Consider the following 15376-nt stretch of genomic DNA (forward strand, 5'->3'; position numbering starts at 1 on the left):
TGCACACAGTTTAACATGCACCATAGTACATGTTAAGATTTGCGTCAGATCAACAAAAATAAGGTGAAGAGAACGGGGCCTTAGTCCAGTAGTCCATATTGACCGTATATCATTAGTTTAAAATCTAGAAATATAAGATGTTTCAAAAAAAAAAAAATCTAGAAGTATAAGAAAAATAAACATGACTATATGATGATCAAGAAGTAACCAACCATTAACCAAGCAAGCATCTACATGTCCACATTGACCAATAGACCACTCTTTGTTGTTAAACATCAGGAAAAAAAAAAAAAAAAAGCAAGAAATAATTTCTGCCGGCGTAGAAATTTCAAAAACGCGTCCCAAATTCATATTCACTCCTTCCCACGAAAAATCGATCTTCACTCCCATAATATTCATTCACCCAAATCAAACATCCCATTTCCGAATTTCTCCTTAATCTCACCTTCTGGTAAAAATAATGGGTAATAAAGATGAAGAACCAGTGCTCGGAATTCCGTACAACGCCGGACATCCGCCGCCGGCAATCACGTATCAGCCGCAACCGCCGCTCCCATCACAACCGCCGCAGTATTATTATGTCGCAGAAAACCCTTATCAAAGAGGAACTCTTCCTCCCAACGCCATTTTTGATGATCCTAAAGGTGCCCCAATTCACCAGACTTTTTACAGAGATACCCCTGCTCCTTTTTCCTGCGTTTTCTGCTCTCATTCTTCCGTTACTTCCGTCAAGTTAGTCTCTTTCTCTCTCCTCCATTTGCTCCATTTTATGTTCTTTCAATTATTTAGATTCTTGGGTTTTTTTTTTTTTTTTTTTTTTTTTTTTTTTTTTTTTTTTTTTTTTTTTATTGGTTTGATTTATGTGAAATTAAGCTCAATTGAGGATTAAGCGATGGATTGGTTTGCCCCTTTTATTTGTAATCTTTAGGTCAATTAGTGGTAGTATTGTCTATGGAAATTAGCTGTAGTGAATTATTGTATTACCCACAATTTAATATCCCAAATATTGATATGGAAATTAGCTGTAGTGAATTTGATAGAATTGTGCAATGAAAAACTATGACCATTTGTCATTGATGATTTGAACCATCATACATTTTCGAGTGATTTCTTTGGATATGCAAACCATTGTAATTCCAGATGCCACTAAAATTTGATTCTTTGTTAATTGCGTTTCTACCAGTTTATCATCTAATGTCAATCATATCAAGATTAGGATATAAGTTAATCTTGGTGATTTTAAGCTACCTTTGGTGATTTCATATGAAAATATTTGTGTAGGAATTTATATGTATTAATGTAGTTTAGCATGTTTTTCTTAGTAATCATTATTAGCTAATCATTGCACGTTCAATGCTCTTTGGGCTACTAATCTTTAAGATCCCTAATTTTCTAATTTGAAAATGCAATCCAGGTCAAAACCTAGTCTTGCGGCTTTTATTGGTTGCATGATGCCGATGATGCTTGGATTTTGCTTCCTCTGCCCTTCCATGGATTGCCTTTGGCATAAGTATCACTATTGCCCTAGATGTGGAGAAAAGGTGTTAAAATCACTAAAACCTTATAACTATCATACTATCAGTTTTGTGGAGTAAAACTTGATTTTTTTTTTGCTTACTGCCCTTACTGTAGGTTGCCGACTTTGAGAAATCAGATCCTTGTGCTGTGATGGATCCTCCACATTGGGTAGAGAGAAGTTTTGCATTAACCAGCTGAAGCTAATATGGCGATGGTTAGTTTGTCTGATGTTAAGCCTTATCTCGATGCCCTTGCTCTATTATATGTTCTCTATAGATTATGAATGTAGCACATGAGCTGAGGTGTGAATAAGTTAATTTTGTGTCATGTGTTGAAACTTGGTGCATTGTAATACTAGTACTGCTTGCATAGTCTATACAAATGGTCTTGTGTATATGATTTTACCTATTCATGTGATGAATATTGCACAGATGGTATTGTGTGTGTGTGATATTTTATGGTCAGGCTTGTGAAATTGTGAATACAAATAGGGGTCAACAGGAAAAAGAAATTTATGCTGTATTTGTCACGTCACTGGACCACATACCTGTGTACATGGTTCATGCTTCTTGTCTGGCATATTGGCTTATGCCTTATAGCAGGTAGAATGGATGACTCATTTACGCATTTGATAGTACACATAATTAAGCTATAAATGCATCTTGAATGATATACCTTGATTACTTACCTGATGCTTAATACTGCATCATTGCATTAGCTAGAAAAAGATGAACAAAGCGCTTGAAGAGCTTGGAAAAGGAGTTCCAGCATGAGAGATTAGAGTCTGTCAGGGTAGCCAAGGATGACCTGCCTCCAAAATCTCACTTAAGGACGTACTATGATAACTCTTTTCATCGAAGGCACTTGGGTGGGCATATAATGTGGATTATCTTTGGCTTCTTTACATAGAATAGGCTATCTTGTGCATAGAAAACCTATAGAGAACTGTAGGCAAGTCATCCTTGGCTGCCTGAAAATGACTCTGCATCCTCGTGCAGGGACTCTCTTCCTCTAACACAGCTGTTTAAAGCGCCTCAGCGTCACTTGAATTTATACATGTTGTGTGTAGGCAGAAATTGTCATTTATACTAAATGTTGCTTTGTGGTTTAACAGAATCTGATTGTTTGCCACATAAATCAGCATCCTCTAAGATTTTAGTGATTCTGAATTAATGGACTGGAATCAATTCTTTGACTTTATGGCTGGATATGCACAATCTCTCTCTCTATTTGAGACTTTCATTGACTGTTGGATGTACTTATGTTATTAAGAGGGTGTAATACACTTTACCATGGGGGAGTCTTTTCTTATATAAATTGGCCTTAGCAATTCCTTCAAATTCTTTGTCGCTTTCAGAAGAGTGGATAGAGAAAGGGTATTGGCTTTGCACCACCACATAATTGCTGACCATAGTGAAGATAGAACAGTGGGGATGAAATTCAACAACCCAACCAATGACCCTAACTTCTGAGCTTAACTGGGCAAGTTAATTTGCTGATTGGCTAATGATGTTACATCTCTGATAACATTTAGGAAGTTATGTACCAATTCCTTTGCATGACTATAGATTTAACCAACTCTTAGTCTCATTATGAACTTTCATTCCCTGTTTTCTTTTTTATTTTTATATATATTTTTTAAAATAAAAAAGGTAAATTTATTGGCAGACTCTCATTCCACATGGAAAACAAGTGTGTTTTTTCATTTTTGAAATGTAAATGACATGACTCCTGAGAAGGACTAGTCATTTTGGACAGCAATTGAATGTTGTCTTGTCAATTATAACAACCTGTATTAGTTCAGCAGAATAGAAGGATGCAAGAGTTTTTTATTTTTAGCTATGTCTTTAATGTGATTAGATGATTGATTTTGGTCATTAGGAGTAATAGTGGTCACAAGTTAATTGATCTAAGGGAGATTGACACGTTAATCAGTTTGACACTGGCCTTCTTATGTTCGGGATAGATGAAGATCATGTGGGGAACTTGACTTATAATTCTGTTCCTCTTAGTGGCATAAATTGTATTCATATAATCGTATATGTTAACATGATTTCTTTGAGATTGCTGTAACTCATTGAGAAATTGACTGGGAGCCGTCTAAAATTGTACTGACAGATGGCTCACTTAGAAAGGCCCAGCTAATAAAAGGATGCAGTCTTTGATAAGAGAGTAGGCATATAATAGGATGGTCAATAATTAAAGTGAAAGATCAAACTGAATAATATATGCATATAAGAGAGTAGATTTTATTCTTGTATAAGTGAAAGTCAAAAGAATCCACTCTTCTTCTCCCATAGAAGTACTACTCTCTAAAGCATAGGATCAAAGAGTTATCCTATTTGATCTAAGGTCATCTTTGTACATTGCTTTCACTTGTCCCTACTAGGAAACGGCCACCTATACGTCATATAGTGGTTTCTTTTTTGCAGATCATGACACACAAAATCCTTATCCAAAACTTGTCTTAAGACTTATTTGAACTAATCTTATTTGTGAATTGAATTTTTTTTTTGCTGTGAGTTGTATGCCTTGCAACTTATTGACCCTTGCAGACTATTTGAACTTGTTAGCACTTGTCTTTTCATGAAACTGGTCTATTGAAGTGTCAAGATTTAAGCCTTAGTGTAACTTGAATGTTCCATTTTCACCCTAAAAAATGTCTTGTATTTCTTTGAATAAGATATTTAAAAGGGACAATATGATAAATTAGCCCTGTTTAGGTTCCTACCTGGTGCTTTATGGTGTTGGAAGATGAATTCAATTAAGATGCTGCAAGTTTATACAGTTTTTTCTGCGTTGCTTCTTCAGATTGTTCAAATCTATTCCGTTGATTGTTTTAGAGCACGACATTAGATATTTGATTCAGCTCAAGAACAGGTTCCTGGGCACTACAAGTGCATAAGGCAATTTTAAAGTAAGCAACTTTGTGATAATACTGTTTAACTTAGGACCTCAGTTTCTCTGCAAGTTTTGGTGAGAGGGGTTATTGGATCTGGATTGAATTAGAAGCTTATTTTTCTACTCTAGGACTTTTAGGATTGATGGAGTTCGTTTACTGTTTTTAAGTGCTTAAAACAGGCATACAATATAGGCTGCTGCAGCATTGCAACATGCAGAATAGGAAATGAAGCAATGCTCAAAAGCTTAGGTGCATGCGAACTCTGTTACTTCTAAACATAAAAAAGCTTCTTCTAACCCACCCGCCTGCCCGGTAAGGTGGTTAGACCTGTCACCTACCAAGATCCCGTGAAGAATAAAAAAAAATACCTGGAGACCTAACTGACTACTCGTATTGATTAATCAATTCGAGTTACCCTATGAAAACCTAAACTTTACTTGAAATTGCATAACTTCGCTTTGATTCAATTGAAATTAACTCGATCGACATAATGTGATAATATTAATGTGACTAATAAGTGTTTTATAGTTGAATTACTTGAAAGTACATCTCAAATTCTCAACATCACCTTGGATTGCAAACTGGATGACTTATCATCTTAATATGACTTAATTTGAATGACTTGTATACCTACATAAGATTTGCCACCTTTCTAATTTAGTACTTTGATGTAATCCTAACCATATTTTGTTCAATTAGTAAACGGCCACAAGACTTGTATTAATTGATTAAGCACAAGTCGGTAGTAATTACATTATCCTCGATACATCAGTGGTAATTACATCCTCAATACAAGTTGAGCATTTTTTGGCTGTGCTATAGTTGAGTAATCAAGTGGAGTAGCATTAGACCGCATATGTCACTTCATGAGCCTCTCTAAACACTTAACAAAAATTAATATAATCACTCCTTTTTTGAGGGGAAAATGGAGCTAATGCAATCAAGGGGCATAGTGTTCAAAGTACATCGGGAGTTAGGGACAACTAGGGAGCAATATCGGTAGGAGAGTGATTTACCCGCACTTGTTCAACACCAAATGGCACCAGCTTAGTAAGATGATGAGCAACGAAATTGTCATCCCTGTTTACATGAGATCAACTAATGGCCTGTTTTGATTTACTAAGCTGAACTGAACTGAATTGTTTATGAGAGAAGAAAATTAGGAACTGAAATGAATTGAATTGAGATTAAGCTGAAGAGAACAAGTCCTAAGTTAAATTCAACACTTAGGAGCAGATTGTCTTCAAAAACACCATTGAAATCAACGAAGTACATTGCAGACTTTGATAGACGGTTTTTGTGGACTTCACTATCGGATCTCTAGCACATTTTAGCCATGCAACATAACATTGTGCTCTATCTGTGCCAAAAATCATTTCCCCATTTCTATCAAACTTCAAGTCGTTCCAACTTATACTTCAATGCCCTTTTAATTATGCAACTCTTGTTTTTGGTCATATGTTGTGATTTTAGACAATCCATTAATTTCATTTGTCTCAATCGTTTATTTATGTGTAAGCAAGAAATCAAGCTTAGATACCTCAACCTGTTAATTTTCTTAATCATACATTCATCATGAATGATTACATGATTAACAAATTGAAACTGTAACAATGTAACCTATTTTATAAACTCATGTCTCCTTTGCAAAAAATTACAATGAGGCCGGTTAAATATCGAAATTCGTGATTAAAGAAAGATTAAGTGTAATATTTACAATAAGACAAAGAGCTTCATCCTCTGAGGACTCAACAGTCCCAGTATATATAAATAAAAACTATAGTAATAATAAAAAATAAATAAATAAATAAAAATAAAACCATTACAATACTAGGAGAAGAAATGGTGGTACTGGTATTGTTTAATATTGTTATTGAACCATTAAAGAGAAGAGGAAAGATAAGGTTTTAATTATTAAAAGGGAAGTTTCGTAGGGAATCTTGGGCTTTGTCGGATGGTGCAGATGTTAGGATTATCTTTGAGCAAAAGTCTACGCATATACGACGTAGACAGAATCACAAAAAAAAAAGTCATATTTTTGTTGTTGATTTTCAACTTCATTCCATTGTGATTCTCAAATCTCAAACTATAATTTACTATTCCTTTCTTTCCTGCCGTCTAAACCGAACTATGATAACATAATTAAAGTACTAATGATGAAACAATAGTGATAAGGTAGGTGAGTAGGTGTGTAAGATGAAGTTGGTTACATTACGAAATCAGTTGGATGGATCCTTGACCGAAGAGTCTGGAGTTGGGTTAGCCTTAGTCATACTCATACCATTTCCGTTGTTGTCTCCTTCTGAAGGTATAGTTGGGATAAGGACATGATGATTTATGTCATGGTGGTGGTTGCTGTTGTTGTTGATGTCATGGTGGTTGCCGTTGTTGTTGATGAGAGGCCGAGGTGGAGGCAGAGGAGTCCTGGAGAGTGATGTTGCCGTGGAAATGGCTGTAGCTAAGGAGATGGGCATGAGACACAGCCCTTTCCCTTGCAGATACTGCATGGCTGAACCCATGTCTTCTTCCATCAACTTTGCCACCTGATGTTCCGTTATTGTCATGCTGTCGTTTGTTGATGTTGGCTGGTTTGCGTTGCTGCTCCGCCCTACTCCTACTCCTCCCTGTTCCATAACCCACATTAAGTACCAGACTATCAGTATCCAATTATAACGTGACATTTTCACTATTAAAATACATGAAATACTGAATTGTTATTAACAATAATGTACACTCTTTACTAGTAACCAAGTTATGACTTTCACAATAATCATCCAAAAAGATTCAAAGGTTAGGGAATCTGCAAAAAGATTAGTAGTACTAAGAATTAAACCTTTTTCTTTCTATACTTTTACGACTTCTCTATTATTGTAAGAAGAAAATTACTACCACAATAACAAAAGCTGTTTGGAAAAGTCCTAGCACCAATATGTTAAAAGAAAAAGGGCCAAAAATATGTAAAGAGTAGTAAAGCAGCAAATTGAAAAAGCTCAACAAGGTTTTGGTACCTCAGAGGCTGCAACCAGTGGAGCTACAGCAGCTGCACCGCCTAATCTGCTCATGCTTAGTACCTGAGGCCACCATATCAGTGTCCAACCAAAGTCACACACCACAATAATATTAGCATACGTTAATGAAATTTACTCGTAACAAACATCTTGATAGGGTAATTTCTTAATACTTTTGAGTATTAACTTGATAATCTATTATATATACTGTCATTTTACTTCAGAAATTAGCCATCTAAATATCAACTTATTCAATAACTTAGATATGTTACACAGTAGTATATTCCCAATTTTTTTCATGTAAAACTGCAAATAAATGCAAATTCTAATCTCCGTTGACATGTTAAATGTACGTATAGACTTTACAGAGAAATGATGAGATCAAAGATAAGAAGGCAGCAAAAAACCATGATCCAAAAACTAAGTCTGATAATTAAGCTTATTAGACTTCGTTCTGTTAAAAAAAAAAAATGAATAAATATAAGTTCAATAAATAAGCCAGCTTGCGAGATGATGACAGAAAGCGAGAGGGAGAGAGAGGACCTTGACTTGGAGCTGGAGAAACTTGACATAGTCGATTATCTCATCAAGCATAGAGGCCTTGTCAGTCTGCCATTCAATTAGAAAAATCCCAGAATTCAGTTTAATATTTACAAGAATGTAACTAATGATAGAAAATAGAAAATAATAACACTTCTTTGTCGTAGATCATGTTTACATAAAAAAGAATTACGAGTCAGAGGTCCAAATTTAAGATGTCTCCAACACATATGCAGACTTAGCTTAATGTAATCACAAGAATCAGATCGATGTCTCATCTCTTATTCCCTAACCATTAAATGCAGTGACTGTAATCGATCCTTAATCATACACTACATAATTAATAATGATAATTTTTTTGTTATGGAGTAATATCCTAAGGTAGTTACAACTCCAACACCCTTTTACTAGTAATAATATATATTAGTCACAATAGTCAGACGACCTCATGGGTCATGCAGAAGCAGTGCTCCATTTCTGTGCACATATCCAACAGCAACAGCAGTTTTTTAATCATAAAACCGACCTTAACAACAACATCGTGCTTAGGAGTTGGACATAGCCATTGACTACCCCTTTCCGCTAAGGAATATACCTCTCCCGATGATCAATGGTCAATCATGAATTGTGAATGAGAATCTATTTTCCCCCATGGCCTAACCCCCTCATCGTGTCTTGTCACACTACTCACTACCAACATGATTCATCGGCCATTTCCACACTTTTGGAACTTGTAAGGGGAGTAAGCATCCAGATATGTTAGTTGAACAAATCTTTAGCTTAACTTAGTCTGTCCTTTACAAATTTTTAAATAAGACCATGATGTAGGTAGATTGGGCCAATGGAAAGGCAAATAAGGATAAGGCGGTCTTATACAAATGTATTTCTCCTTCCTTATTAGAAACTAATAAAATTACTTTCATTTCAGCATCATATATGCAACTAATGTTATACTTGGTATTACAATTTTATTTGCCTTTTCCAATAATGTGGTAGCGTGCTAACATTAAATCAAAAAACTTTGGTAAGAGACTGAGGAGGTTACCTTGTTTGCATTCGGAACTAGTTCTTGTAAACCTTTCATTCTCTCTGCGATTCTCTCTCTCCGAAGCTGCATTGCAATAAATGCCAACCTTAAATCGACGTTAACAAAGCAAAAACACGTACTCGGTACTAGATAATTAACAAAAATGAAATGTAGTCAATCAAAGCAAAAGTTATAACCTACTCCGTGTACACCTAAAACATACAAGTATACGCTAAACTAATGTCGTGAATTTTCAATTTATGACAAAATCACACGTCGTGGATTGCATTTATGCCAATTAAATGCTCACTACTTCTTTTTAGAAAACAGCCCTAGCTACATGTTTAATACTTGAACAAGTTTAACAAAAATAGATGAGCAATTTTTTTTTAAAAAAAGTGTGCATACTCTTTCAGCAATGCTATGTGGGTCGGTGGCCTGGCCTCTACGAGCCCTAACCCTCTGCCTTTGAGGGGCGCCGGCACCACTACTCCCTCCTGTCGATGCGCTCGCTGGCGGTGCTTGATTCATTCCTGCTCCTTGTCCTCCAAAGTTCTGTCCTCCGCTTATATTTCCTCCCTACATTAATCATTTACGAACCATTAGATTTGATTCAAGTAAAAAATTTAAAATCTTCAGGAAAAAAAAAATAAAATAAAATAAAAATGAGACCTGAGGAGGAGGAGGTGGAGGAGGGTGAAAATGCTGCTGATTGGGAGGCGGAGGCTGCGCATTAGCATGAAGAGATCCAACAAAACCATTGTACAATGCTTGAACTGATGCTTCTGCTCCAACCTAATAATTAATACAATACTTTCATTATTCATTTTAATTGAACTGCTCATTTAATAATAAACACGAATTACTGCTAATAAATGTACTACCTCCGTTTCATATTATTCTGTCTTAGTGTTGGGATAAAATCGGTGAAAGTGAGAAGAAGCGGGTAATAATAAAATGAGAAAGAATAATAGAGTACATGTACATACCTGAGATTTGAATGAAGAAGGATCAACAGAATCAGTATTACCAAGAGTCAAAGGCATAGGCAACATCCCAGGAGGAGCAGCATCAGCAGGCGACCTACGAGATAACAGAAACTGCTGCTGATGCTGCAGAAGCAATGACTTAGCTGTCATCTGCTGCTGATGCTGCTGCTGCCTGAGTTTCGAAACCAAAGACGCCTCGTCGAAAGGGTATCGATGATCATCCGGGGGCGAATGCGAATCCCCGGGTTTAAGAGAAAGATTTGAATTAGAATTGTTGGGATTATGATTATTAGAAGAGGGAGATGGAAGGTCATGATGTGGGGTTGGAGGCCAAGAACAGTTAGGAATAGTTGACAGCATCTGATCCAAGAAATCATCGTTTTGAGATTCTTGATACTGTTGTTGTGATTGAGACTCACCGTTTTGTTGTTGTTGTTGTTGTTGTAAATCATCTAAGTTTACTTCACACTCAGAATGCTGCATTCCTCCTGCTCCTTCCATTTTGTGTTAATCTTTCTGTTTCTTCTGCTGTGTTATTTTTTTCTGATTCTGATTCTCTCTCTTCTTCTGAATTTGAATTAATGTGTTACAGAAATTAACTGTTTAAATATGAGTTTTGGAATTCTATTTTGACTTGCCCAATAATACCCTCAACAACTTCTCATTTTATATTCCTTTTCAGAATATAAGAATTCAATTTTTAATTTTTAATTTTTTTTTTTTTTGGAATTTGAAAAATAAAAAAAGAAAAGGAAAAGAAATGAGGGTGAGTTGAGAAACAGCATACCGGCCCACGTTTCCTTCTATTTTGCAGGTTGTTATCTTTTCAATTGCAAATATGGGGGAATTATTTCTTTTTTTTCAAAAAGGTGTAGTTTATCTACATTTCTTCTTTAAGATTATAAAAGAGCAACTTTTTTTTTTAAAAAAAAGATACTAGCTTGGTTTTTTTTTTTTTTGGTGAAGGAGAGGGGCAAGCCCCAAAACAAGGTACTAGCTTGTAAATACAAAAAATCCTAAGCTGATAATTGTTGTACATCTTATTGATTAGGTTTGGCAATCAGTTAATTTTAGCATGACAAGCTATTTAAAGTGTTAAAAATGGACGAGATTGAGTAGTGTGAGTACCCACGGTCTTAACTAAGCAACTTTTTATTTTCTCCTATTCAAATGGTAGCATTTGTCTAGTAACTAGTAATGGACATTTGGATGAATAAACAATGAATGAAGCTAATCAGAATGTAATTCGAAGAAATTATCTAAATAATTGATAAAGATTGGTATGCTCGAAAAAAAAAAAAAAAAAAGAAGGTTACAGTAAATTCAATTTACAAGTATAACAAGTTTATTTCAAGTTGAATATTAAGTGAAGCAGGTGAATAAAAATATAAATTAAAATTCAAGTACTTGGTATTAAATAGTTAACACGAAAAAAAACACGTAGCATTTCATTATCATTGCACATATAAGATTAAAGGACTATGCGAGCATCGTGACTTCCTGAGTTGATACACGATTAAAAACTTGTAAAAGGAACAATTGGATTTCAATTTGAAGGTAGTAAAAAGCAGATTGCAAATTAGGTCCGTCTCTAACTAGGCCCAATAAGGCCATTATTTGAGGCCCATCTCAACTTGCTTTTGGTTTTTGATACCCCATTACCCCCATTTCTCAATTTGTTTCAAACAAATCCATAATAAGTACTTGTATTAAGTAATACTTGTATACTGTGTAATATTTGTGTCAATATTCAATACTCGTATATAATATACACCGTATATACGTATGGATTACAAATCAATTGTGTTTTACATGCATTCAATAGATATGAGGTTTTTACAAATCAAATCATGCATTAAATCAGTAATACTCTCTAAATAAAAAGTTTCATGTAAGATTTTAACTAAGGTGGATAGAATATAAAGTAGGGTTTGGCTTATCATAGATGAATAAATATAACATTACAAATAAAAAAATAAAAATAAATAAAAAAATTAAGTGAATAAAAAAAGATAGTGGGATTAATTGATTAAAACAACAAAAACATGGTTGCTAAATACAACCTTCATTTACTGAGCACACCCCCCTAAAAACCCAAATATACCCTCATTCTCAAACTCTCTCTGATTTCTTACGTTCTCCTCTCTTTCAACCTAAAACTCCAAAATTTTCAATCAAAAAATTCATTCAATACTCAAATCAATTTGAGTACTTGTGCTATCATTATTCAGACGAAATTTGTCGCTTGATCTTCCCTACAAATTGTTCATTGTTGTTGCCAAGGTAATCTTCACAATCTCTCATAATTTTTGTTGCTCCATTTTACAAATTAATTTAGGGTTTAATTTCGATTTTTTTAACGCTTTAGCATGATGAATTTTGGGGTTTTTGTATGCTCTTTATTCTATTTGTGATTGTTTAATCTTTGTTTGGATCAAATTTTCATTCAATTGACAAAAATCGAATTGGGATTGGGTAGTATTACCGTATTAAAGAAATTGGCTAATGCAATTTATCCTATTTTGTGTAACTGGTATGAAATGGATTTGACTGTTTTGTATGGTTGGGCTAAAACAGATGAATTTGTTTCGTATAATTGGGATGTAATAGTAGTAGCTGCTTTGTATAACTGGGATATAACAGTTCTGGCTGCTTTGTATAACTGGGTTGTAATAGACTATTTCTTAACAAGTATTGTTAGTTCATATGGGTCATTCGAAATTGTTATACTATTGCATTGAGTTCCCAATTTTAGTTGTTTTGAATCCCTTGAAATTGTTTAATGCATGGTATCTAATTATATATTATACACTTATGTTCCTATTATGCATGGTATCTAACTTTTATTTATTTGAATAATCCCATGCTTCTTGTTCCTATTGCTAACAAAGTCATGTAGCCTACACTTATATCATGAAATTGAAGTTGATTGGTTGCTCCACTTGAGAGGGGAGGGGGGAAACAGCCCACACCGCAAGCTGCCCGCGACTAGGTGAGTGTTGTCGCAGCCTGCCTGCGGCCTGCTACTGCTCACTTGGTCATGGAGCAGAGTGCCCCGCAACCACCCTGCGGCTGTCCTCCAGAGGCCGCAACCCCCCCGCGGACCATGTAAAGTTTGATTATTATATTAGCATGAATTTGTATACATATATACTAGTAAATCAGCTGCTCCAATTAATAGGACTTGAAGAACCATACAACTTGATACTATACATTTGTATGAAATAGTGCTTATTGTTTTGTTCAATATGTACGAAATTTAGTATACTATTTTGTTCAAGATATACGAAATAGAGTATACTATTATGTTCAATATGCGCAAAATAGGGTACACTATGTTGTTCAATGTGTACGAAATAGAGTATACTATTATGTTAAATATGTGCAAAATAGAGGCATCGATTTTGTTCAATTTAGCCGAAATAGATCAGCATGTTTCACTCGTTCAGCACGAAGAGTAATAAAAAATAATAACAAAAAAACGAAAAACTTACATCAATTATGAGATCTTCTAGGTCAAAATTGTCATCCATTGCAATCCCAATTAGTATTTTAAATCGAATTTGGTACTCTTGTGAGAAAAATTTTAAATTTATTAATATGTGTTACCAAGTTGAGAGAGGAGGAGAAAAAATAAACTTTATATTTCTATTAGGGTTATAAAATAAGGGAAAAAGGGTTGCGTTAAGTAAAGCTAAGTTGCGTTTAGCACAGGAAAATGATAAATATAGCCCTAAGGATTATGTATTTTAAATGAAAGAGTTTTAGGTGAAATAAAAGATTTATTTAGGAAAGTGAGGAATAGCTAATGTGTTTAGAGCTTTCCTCCCGATTCAAAGGATCCTGAATCGATTTTCATCACTCGTTACACGCTTGATTTTCATCGCTCATTATGCCTGATTCGATTTTTTTAGGCCAGCCATGGACAAGCATTCTACACATTTTAGTTTTTTTGCCCGGTTTGAAAGACCAATAGCCCGAACATGGCCCAGCCTGATTTGAAGGGCTGATTTTTTTAACTTAGGCCCGGCCTGCCCCACCTCTAGTCCTCTACTAATAAACCTTATGTATGAGTACATGTGTGGGGCAACTCAAGGGTGAATTGGTCAAACACTTAAATGTGAGGGTTTTGGTAGTTAAGTAATTCTAAAAAGTCCAAGTTGTCATGAAGAAGGGTTTTTTTTTTTTTTTTTAAAAAAAAAAAAAAAAATGTTTTTACTATTTATGTGTGTTAATTTTAATGATTTACTCCGTACGTAATGCCACCTCTGTTCTCTTTGTTCTTCTACTTTGAATATATCTGTATTCACATATGAAATTTTATATGAAGTTCTTGATCCATTCACTTTTAAAATAAACACGTTATTCTCATTATACGCTTATCCATACATGGTTATAATTATTAATATTTAAAATTATTAAAATTGATATTAATAAAGTAAAAATCGAGATGAATCAAAATTTTACATGACTATTTTTTTATTTATTATAAATCATCGAAACCAGTCAAAATTAAATATATAAAAAATATAAAAGTCAAAGTGTAGCCTTTAAAATATAATGGAGGAAGATATTACAAGTGAAAGGGTTGCATCGAACTCCATGCAAATAGTGAACAACGTCATATATTCAATTTCAATCTAATTTTTTAAACACCGAATAGAATTTGAGTACTAATCTAAACAGTGGGCATTCCTAAATATCAAGAACATTTACTTAGTAATGAGTTCTGTTTGGGTGAAACAATGAGACCTTCGACAAGGTCTCTTTGAGTGGGATGGAGACTGAATTTGGTCCAAATGGAGGTGGGCCGAGGGTTTCCTGCACAGCAAACGCACGTAAATTGGCCTCGGGGGTTGTGCCGAGGAAGGCCCCTCCGATGCCGAAGTCAATACAGTGTAGAGAGAAAAAGTGTTATGCAAGAGAATTAATTGCTTGAGGCTATTTGTGAATATGAATGCAATGTAGGAGAAGTGAAGGCTTTTATACCTTAACACAATGAGGAGAAATGGGCTAGGTGCCAAGTGGGCTTGCCGCGTTAACTGGACCCTTGACTTGACTGGGCATGGATTGGAAGGTTGAGCCTTTACCTTGGGCTTATGATTAAATCATTTATGGGCTGGTCCAATTAGGTTAAATTGGACCCAAACAACTTGCCCCCTAGACCCGATTTGGAAGAACGACGGGTCGGGTTTTGATTAACAAAAAATGGAGGGAAGTAAATGATTTAATTAAATCAAAAGATTTAAAATTTAAACAGTCATTAAGGTAATAACCGTCATTTGGATAATGATTAAGGAAGTTGGATGGATAATGGGTAGTTAATTTGGAGGGAGTGTGTTTAACGGTTACTTAATGAGGGATTAATGAGAGATTAAAGGGTGAACTCCCA

The 15376-nt window shown here is 34.8% G+C and overlaps 2 protein-coding genes across 2 annotated transcripts; one reads left to right on the top strand and one right to left on the bottom strand.

Moving 5' to 3' along the window:
* Window positions 1-237: 237 nt before the first annotated feature.
* LOC145581583 (GSH-induced LITAF domain protein-like) lies at window positions 238-1950 on the top strand. The gene is made up of 3 exons (XM_081638598.1): window positions 238-732; window positions 1415-1541; window positions 1633-1950. Exons 1-3 carry the CDS (start codon window positions 461-463, stop codon window positions 1714-1716), a joined length of 483 nt encoding a protein of 160 aa, XP_081494724.1. The 5' UTR covers window positions 238-460; the 3' UTR covers window positions 1717-1950.
* A 4267-nt stretch (window positions 1951-6217) lies between these two features.
* On the bottom strand, window positions 6218-10687 carry LOC145581584 (bHLH transcription factor RHL1-like). The gene is made up of 7 exons (XM_081638599.1): window positions 9985-10687; window positions 9668-9790; window positions 9404-9574; window positions 9014-9079; window positions 7972-8037; window positions 7429-7491; window positions 6218-7044 (listed from the first exon to the last, which is right to left on the bottom strand). The coding sequence occupies exons 1-7, from the start codon at window positions 10483-10485 to the stop codon at window positions 6640-6642; spliced, it is 1395 nt and encodes a 464-aa protein (XP_081494725.1). The 5' UTR covers window positions 10486-10687; the 3' UTR covers window positions 6218-6639.
* Window positions 10688-15376: the final 4689 nt, after the last annotated feature.

Source organism: Chenopodium album, chromosome 15 (genome assembly GCF_948465745.1).
Source record: "Chenopodium album chromosome 15, dcCheAlbu1.1, whole genome shotgun sequence".
NCBI classification, from domain to species: domain Eukaryota; kingdom Viridiplantae; phylum Streptophyta; class Magnoliopsida; order Caryophyllales; family Amaranthaceae; genus Chenopodium; species Chenopodium album.

What these genes read in the sequence shown, in the direction of transcription:
- LOC145581584 (XM_081638599.1), bottom strand. Translation starts at nt 10,485, where the DNA reads ATGGAAGGAGCAGGAGGAATGCAGCATTCTGAGTGTGAAGTAAACTTA. An exon ending in CTTCTTCATTCAAATCTCAG is followed by an intron (nt 9,791 to 9,984) that starts GTATGTACATGT and finishes ATTAATTATTAG; the next exon opens with GTTGGAGCAGAAGCATCAGT. An exon ending in CACTGGTTGCAGCCTCTGAG is followed by an intron (nt 7,045 to 7,428) that starts GTACCAAAACCT and finishes GTTATGGAACAG; the next exon opens with GGAGGAGTAGGAGTAGGGCG.
- LOC145581583 (XM_081638598.1), top strand. Translation starts at nt 461, where the DNA reads ATGGGTAATAAAGATGAAGAACCAGTGCTCGGAATTCCGTACAACGCC. An exon ending in TCTTCCGTTACTTCCGTCAA is followed by an intron (nt 733 to 1,414) that starts GTTAGTCTCTTT and finishes AATGCAATCCAG; the next exon opens with GTCAAAACCTAGTCTTGCGG. An exon ending in GCCCTAGATGTGGAGAAAAG is followed by an intron (nt 1,542 to 1,632) that starts GTGTTAAAATCA and finishes CCCTTACTGTAG; the next exon opens with GTTGCCGACTTTGAGAAATC.